The 7,769-nt window shown below is 57.9% G+C and overlaps 1 protein-coding gene across 1 annotated transcript; it reads right to left on the reverse strand.

The window, feature by feature from the left end:
• LOC110431549 (skin secretory protein xP2-like) lies at window positions 4,747-7,279 on the reverse strand. The gene is made up of 6 exons (XM_021450673.1): window positions 7,127-7,279; window positions 6,342-7,045; window positions 5,927-6,266; window positions 5,759-5,845; window positions 5,652-5,677; window positions 4,747-4,921 (listed from the first exon to the last, which is right to left on the reverse strand). Exons 1-6 carry the CDS (start codon window positions 7,277-7,279, stop codon window positions 4,747-4,749), a joined length of 1,485 nt encoding a protein of 494 aa, XP_021306348.1.

The raw sequence follows: 7,769 nt of genomic DNA on the forward strand, positions 1-7,769 counted from the left end.
GGGGCCGACCAAACACACCCTTGAGGAGTGCACCGTCCTCCGTCGGTACTATACCGACATCATCACCAAGGAGAGTGCCAAAGAGCCTCCCAAGGACGACGACCCCTAGGGGGAGGTTTTTCCCAAGGTCAAGAACTGCCTTCTGATCTTTGGGGGACGAGCGGCTCGCCTCACTGCGAGTCAGAGGAAGCGAGAACTCCGAGAGGTTTGCGCAGTCACCGCGGCCACTCCCTCGTACCTTAAGTGGTCCGAGAACGCGATCACGTTCGACCGGCAGGATCACCCGGATCGGATCCCCAATCCCGAGAGCTATCCTTTGATCGTCGACCCCATCATCGCCGAGACCCGTCTCACTAAGGTGCTTATGGATGGAGGCAGCGGCCTCAACATCCTCTACGCCGAGACCCTGGCCGTCATGGGGATCAGCAAGTCCCGGCTGAGAAACGACACCGCGCCATTCCACGGAGTGGTGCCGGGGCATCGTGCCCACCCCCTCGGACAGATCGATCTGTCCGTCTGCTTCGGGACCCCCGACAACTTTAGACGGGAGGTCCTCACTTTCGACGTGGTCGGGTTCCTAGGGACCTACCACGCGATCCTGGGACGACCATGCTATGCCAAGTTCATGGCCGTCCCCAACTATACCTACCTCAAGCTCAAGATGCCAGGGCCCAAGGGCATCATCACCGTCAGCACAACCAGCCAGCACGCCTACCAGTGCGACGTCGAGTGCATTGAGCAGGCCGAGGCTCTGGCTGAGTCCCTGGCCATCCTCACCAGCCTCGACGACTGTGACAAGGACGTCCCCGACCCCAAGCGTCACGCCGGAAGCTTCGAACCGGCGGAGGAAACCAAGCTACTCTTCCTCGATCCCGGAACCTCCGAGGGCAGGGCGTTGAGGATTAGCTCCAGCCTCGACCCCAAATAGGAAGCAGTGCTCGTCGACTTTCTCTGCGAAAACGCTGACATATTTGCGTGGAGTCCCTCGGACATGCCTGGCATACCGAGGGAAGTCGCCGAGCACTCCTTGGACATCCGAGCCGGCTCCAAACCCGTAAAGCAACGCCTGCGCCGATTCGATGAGGAGAAGCGTCGGGCCATCGGGGAGGAGATCCACAAGTTACTGGCGGCCGGATTCATCAAGGAGGTATTCCATCCCGAATGGTTAGCCAACCCCGTATTAGTTAAAAAGAAGAATGAGAAGTGGAGGATGTGTGTAGACTATACTAGTTTAAATAAAGCATGTCCAAAGAACCCCTTTCCATTACCTCGTATTGATCAGATAGTTGACTCTACCGCGGGATGTGAAATTTTGTCTTTTCTTTATGCTTATTCCGGCTACCACCAAATCAAGATGAAAGAGTCCGACCAGCTCGTGACTTCATTCATCACCCCTTTCGGAATGTACTGCAACGTAACCATGCCTTTTGGTCTCAAGAACGTGGGGGCAACATATCAACGGTGTATGCTCCAAGTTTTTGGGAACCTTATAGGAAAAATGGTAGAGGCTTACGTAGACGACATTGTCGTCAAGTCTAGGAAAGCGAGCAGCCTGGTTGCCGACCTGGAAGAAACATTCCAATGCCTTAGGGCAAAGGGGATCAGACTCAACCCCGAAAAATGTGTTTTCGGAGTCCCCCGAGGCATGCTCCTCGGGTTTATTGTGTCTGAGCGAGGGATCGAGGCCAATCCAGAAAAGGTCTCGGCCATCGCAAACATGGGCCCGATTCGTAACCTAAAGGGAGTACAGAGTATAATGGGATGTCTAGCCTCCCTAAGCCGTTTTATCTCTCGCCTCGGGGAAAAAGGGCTGCCTCTGTATAGGTTACTTAGGAAATCTAAGCACTTTTCCTGGACCTCCGAGGCCCAGGAAGCCCTTGACAAGCTCAAGGCTCTGCTCGCCAACCCTCCCATTCTAGTGCCCCCCGCCGAGGGGGAACCACTACTTCTCTACGTCGCAGCCACTGATCAGGTGGCCAGCGCAGCTATCGTGGTCGAGAGGAAGGAAGAAGGGCACGCCCTGCCGGTCCAAAGACCGGTGTACTTCATCAGCGAAGTACTATCCGATACAAAGACCCGATACCTCCAGATCCAAAAATTACTCTACGCAGTAGTTTTAGCCCGACGCAAGCTCCGCCATTACTTTGAATCTCACCCAGTCTCAGTGGTCTCATCTTTCCCTCTAGGAGAAGTGATTCAGAACCGAGAGGCCAATGGTAGGACTGCTAAATGGGCCATAGAGCTCATGGGTGATGGGATCACCTATGAGCCCCGGAAAGCCATAAAATCCCAAGTCCTGGCGGATTTTGTGGCAGAGTGGATAGGGACTCAGCTCCCCCCCACCTCAGGTCTAGCACGAGTGTTGGACCTTGTATTTCGACGGGTCTTTGATGAAAACCGGGGCCGGCGCGGGCCTCGTTTTCATCTCACCCCTCGGGGTAAGGATGCGGTACGCAATCCGACTCCATTTCCCCGCCTCAAATAATGCAGCCAAGTACGAGGCCCTCGTCAATGGTCTCCGCATCGCAACCGAGCTTGGGATCAAACGACTCGAAGTCTGAGGCGATTCTAGACTCATCATCGACCAAGTCATGAAAGAGTCTAACTGCCATGATCCCAAGATGAACGTGTACTGCAAAGCAGTCCGACGCCTGGAGGAAAAGTTCGACGGCCTCGAACTTAACCACGTGTTAAGGAAATATAATGAGGCCGCCGACGCGCTTGCCAAAATGGCATCCGAGCAGGCCACAGTCCCCCCGGATGTTTTCGTCAGCGACCTCTATAAGCCTTCCGTCAACTACAAGGACGAGGGGGGTCAGACGAGCCCCCAAGTGAACCAGGCCCCGACCCCAAGGACACCACTAATCAAGAACAGGAGGCCATGGACATCGAGCCAGAGCCACCTACGTCTGACGACTCGCCTGACTGGCGCTACCCTTTGCTTCAACGCCTGGTCGACGGCACTCTGCCCCCAGACCAGGCTGAGGCGAGGCGCGTGGCTCGTCGCGCCAAGACCTTTGTCCTCCTTGATGGGGAGATGTACAAGCGAAGCCCCTTGGGCGTTCTCATGCGTTGCATCCCTCGTCAAGAAGGAATCAAGCTCCTGCAGGACATACACTCGGGGGCTTGTGGCCATCACGCCGCGCCTCGGACGTTGGTAGGAAATGCCTTCCGACAAGGCTTCTACTGGCCCACCGCCGTGACCGACGCCACAGAGATCGTCAGGACCTGTGAGGGATGCCAGTTTTACACTCGGCAGATACATCTACCCGCTCAGGCCCTGCAGACGATCCCCATCACCTGGCCTTTCGCTGTCTGCGGCCTCGACCTGGTCGGGCCTCTGCAGAAAGCCCCCAGGGGCTTCACCCACTTGCTTGTCGCAATCGACAAGTTCTCCAAGTGGATCGAAGTCCGACCCATTACAAGGATCAAGGCCGAACAAGCGGTGTTGTTCTTCACAGATATCATCCATCGATTTGGAGTGCCGAACTCCATAATGACCGACAACGACACACAGTTCACCGGGCGAAAGTTCCTGCAATTCTGCGACAGACACCACATACGTGTGGACTGGGCGGCAGTGGCTCACCCCAAGACCAACGGTCAAGTGGAACGTGCCAATGGCATGATCCTCCAGGGTCTGAAGCCCAGGATCTTCAACCGTCTGAACAAGTTTTTGAAAAGGTTGCTCAAACAGCTACCTGCCGTGGTCTGGAGTCTAAGAACCTCCCGAAGCCGAGCCACGGGCTTCACCCCGTTCTTCATGGTCTATGGGTCGGAAGCCGTCCTCCCCACTGACCTGGAGAACGGGTCCCCAAGGGTACAAGCCTACGACAAAAACAACGGCAAAATGTTCCAAGAAGACGCGCTGGACCAGCTGGATGAAGCCAGGGACGTAGCCCTCCTACACTCCGCCAAGTACCAGCAAGCCCTCCGCCGATACCATGCGCGACGGATCCGAGGCCGAGCCTTTCAAGTCGGCGACTTGGTCCTAAGGCTCAGACAAAGCAACAAGGGTCGTCACAAGCTCACACCCCCCTGGGAAGGACCCTTCGCCATCGCCGAAGTTCTCCGACCCGGCACCTACAAGCTCGCCAATGAAGCTGGGGAGGTCTTCAAAAACGCGTGGAACATAGAACAGGTACGTCGCTTTTACCCTTAGAACTTTGTAAAAATTTCTTCGTTTGTTCATCACCGTAGAGGAATAAATGAAAGTTTAAGTTATGTGGCCCTTTTTTCTTATCAGGGAGCCTCGGACCTGCCCAGCAGAGTCCCAGCCTCCCTCGGGGGCTATATGGGGGGGAACCCCCCAACTCCAAATCTTTTTCCTTTTCTTTTGCGCAGGTTAAAAGAACCCCGACCCAAGGTCTTCCTCCTTTCTCCTAAAAAGATTTAAGAAACCGGAAACTCACCCCATAAATCTTAAGGCATGAGTTCTAGGAAAGGTCAGCGCTCACGAGCAAAGACCACTCCTACTCACCTTAGATTCGGGGGACGGATTCAGACTTCTAAATAAAGGAAAAAGGAAAAGGACTTAGGCTCGGGGACTCCGGCTAGCGCAAAACTCTAAGTAGCTCACCCGACCTCGCGCTGCCGAGGTCGGATCGGCATAAGGAAAAAGAAAACAAGACACTTAGGAAAAAAGCTTAAAAAGAGCAATTACACAAATATCTACATTCGACGTTGACATTGTATATATGATACAAGGCCCACCGGCCTCAACACCCACACAAAGAAAAAAGAAAACTAAGGGTCCTGCTGCCCTGTCTCCCCAGGTCCTTGAGCCCCAAGGGGCGGAACCTCCACCTTGTCGTCGAAGAAGGCGGCCAAGGCATCCCCGGGGGCAGCCGCAGCGTCCTCAAGCCTCTGCACCTCCTCCTGGGCCTCAGTCTCATCATCCGGGAGAACGTAGCCCTCACAGCTGCCGGCAAGTCAATACCGGCATAGTGAGAGCTCACCACCGCCAGGGCTTTCTTCACCCCGGCGTGGAGTGCCTCCCTCATCCTCTCCCCGGCCCGGGAGTAAAGGGCCTCGACCCGACTCCGCAGCGACGATCCCGACGCCGACACCCCAAGCGACGATCCACGGCCTCAAGAGCCGAACGGTCCGAAGCCTCGGCGTCAAGGGTCTTCCGCAGGGCCTCGGCAGTAGAGGTTGCCTCGACCACCTTCCTCCCTAACTCTGTCGAAAAACAGAGTAAGAAACAAAAAGTCAGAAAAGACTAACTCGAAAGTGTAAAGGGGTCCAAGGTAAAGGATGCAAGTCTTACCCTCGGCACGCTTCTCGTGCTCCGCCGAGCTCTGATGCCAGTGGGCCACCTGGCTCAGAGCCCCGGCTAGGTCAGTCTGAGCTTGGTTTAGGGCAAGGTCTTTTTCGGCGAGCAAAGCTTCAAGTCGAGCAACCTCACCCTTGTACCCCTCAGCCGCCGCCTTCTGCACCTGGATTCCTGGGCAAGGACCCCAATCCTCTCCTCCAGGGGGGCGACCTTGTCCCGGGCCTCCCGAGCCTCGGTGGCCAGTGCCGAGCACTTCTGCCGAAGCTCGGCAGAAATCTCGCACTCCTTTGCGAGCTCCCCCTCGGCCGCCTCCCTGGCAGCCCTTTCGTTCTCATAAGACGCCCAGGCATCCCTTTCCCGGCGGAGAAAAACTGACTTCTCCAGGGATGTTGCCTTGAGCGCCTACAGAATCGGAAGTCACACAGGGAGTTAGCATTGCAAAATAAGAACAAACATACCTTACAACATGGGTGAAAACCTTACCTGGGCCAAATTAAACATGTCCCGGGCCACGAGCTGAGAAGCTCGGTTGATGGCCTCGACGCTGGCACGCCCACATGATTCCAGACCCTGCCAGAGGTAATTCTCCGACGGGTCGTCCAGAACGAATCTGGCTCCCCCCTCGGCAACGCCGAGGTTAGGCCAGATTACGGGGCTCTTGCCCCATCCGGCATCTTCCTCCCTTCCCGCCGCGGGGGCCTCGGGCGCCGCGCTGGACGCCACGATGGCTCGGCCTTCCTCAGTATGCGTAGGTCGGACCACGCCTCCCAGATCAGCATCCTCCGGAGGAGGCGCAGCCCCGAGGGCAAGGGCCGTCTCCTCCGGTCCTTGGGGCTTCGGCGCCCCCGTGTCCTGCCCCTGGTGGCGCCCTCCCTCCTCGTAGCCCAGAGGCGGCGGCGACACAGGCCTAGCCGACCCAGGAGTCGACTGAGCCCCCCTCTTCACAGCCTTCAGGGGGGCCAGCGCCACCGAAGGTGCCTTTTGCTTGCGGCTGGGGGAGCGACTCCAAATCAGAAGAAAGAGAAAAACAAAAAATCAGCAAAGGGATCAGAAATCCTATACATACCTCGCTCGGGGAGCAGACTTCTTCTGGGAGCTCGGAGCTCCTTGGGGGCCTCCCGCGGTGCCAGGGGCTGTCGGTCCGACCCCCGCCTCGCCTGCCGACGGCGCAGGGGACACCACGGTGGTCTCAGCCTGCGACGCCTCCACCAAGGCGCCGGTTCCCACCCCGGACGCTGGGGAGGGCTCGGCCAGAGCCTCTGGCACTACCGGTTGAGGTGGCGCCTCAGATCCGACCCCCGACGCCTTCTCCCCCTCTCGAGGACCCACGGGGGCTGAACCCTCACCAGGGGCGCTGTCCTCATCATCCACGATGATGTGGGGGACGGCCTGTCTGCCCTCCGGCGCCTGGATCCCCGCGGGAGCCTCCGACCCCCCTCGGGCCTTCGACCCCTCCGGGGCCTCGATTCCCCCGCCGGCAGGAGGGATCACGTCATCCTCCTCCGCCAGCTCGTCGAGCCAGTCGGCGTTATCTCCTCCACCCTCTATCTCCGAGACTGAAGTCTCAGGAGACGGAGGCGGGGCGACCCCCGCCTTCTCGGCTTCACGGCGGTTCTTGGAGGCGATCTCCCGGCTCACAGCTTTTCGCGCCGCCTTGGCTTTCTTGTCCTCCTTCGCCTTTTTCTGCTCCTCATTCCGGGCCCTATTCTTGGCCCGGATCTCCTTGTCCTCAGGGACTGGGGGTAGAGAATCCCTGACGGCCCCCATCCCCTGTGGAGCAAGCAGATAAATAGGGAGTCAGGCGAAAGAAAAAACAGGAGCAAGAAATCGAAACAAAGGACACCTTCTTACCAGGGAAATGTAGCCCTTTTCAGGGCGCATCGGCACCACCCGGGAATTCTTCATCTCCGGGTGCGTCGTCTTCTCGACCCGGGCAGTGATGTCCGAGGCTGATATCGGCTCGGCTAACATCCTCGTCCCTGCCCAAGGGACGTCCTGGGTCATCTCGAACATGGGCACCCGACGCTGCGCCAGCGGAAGTAGGCTCCTCTTATGGAACGCTATTGCCACCGTGGCCGCAGTGACTCGGGCCTCTCACAGCTTCTGAAGCCCCACAAGAAGCGGGGCGAGCTTCTTCTGCTCCTCTGACGGAGCGCCCCACGCCCACTTCTGGGGGGCCTCCGTCACCATCTTCCCGGTATACTTCGGCAGAAGACCACCGTCATTCCGGAGGTAGAACCACGCGCTCTGCCACCCCCGGTTTGACGACGGCATCGAGCTCCAGATGTACAATCCGGACCGCTGCTGACGAAGCTGCAGCGTGCAGCCGCCGGCTCGCAGGGGGATCTTCTCTTTCCCCACGTAACGGGCTGACATGTCCGCCTTGAAGAGGTGAAGCCAGAGGTTCCAATTGACAGGAACCCCCAGGAACCCCTCGCAAACCGTGGCGAAGACGGCGGCCTGCATCACCGAGTTGGGATTCAGGTTGTGCAGC

Source organism: Sorghum bicolor, chromosome 1 (genome assembly GCF_000003195.3).
Source record: "Sorghum bicolor cultivar BTx623 chromosome 1, Sorghum_bicolor_NCBIv3, whole genome shotgun sequence".
Lineage (NCBI taxonomy): Eukaryota > Viridiplantae > Streptophyta > Magnoliopsida > Poales > Poaceae > Sorghum > Sorghum bicolor.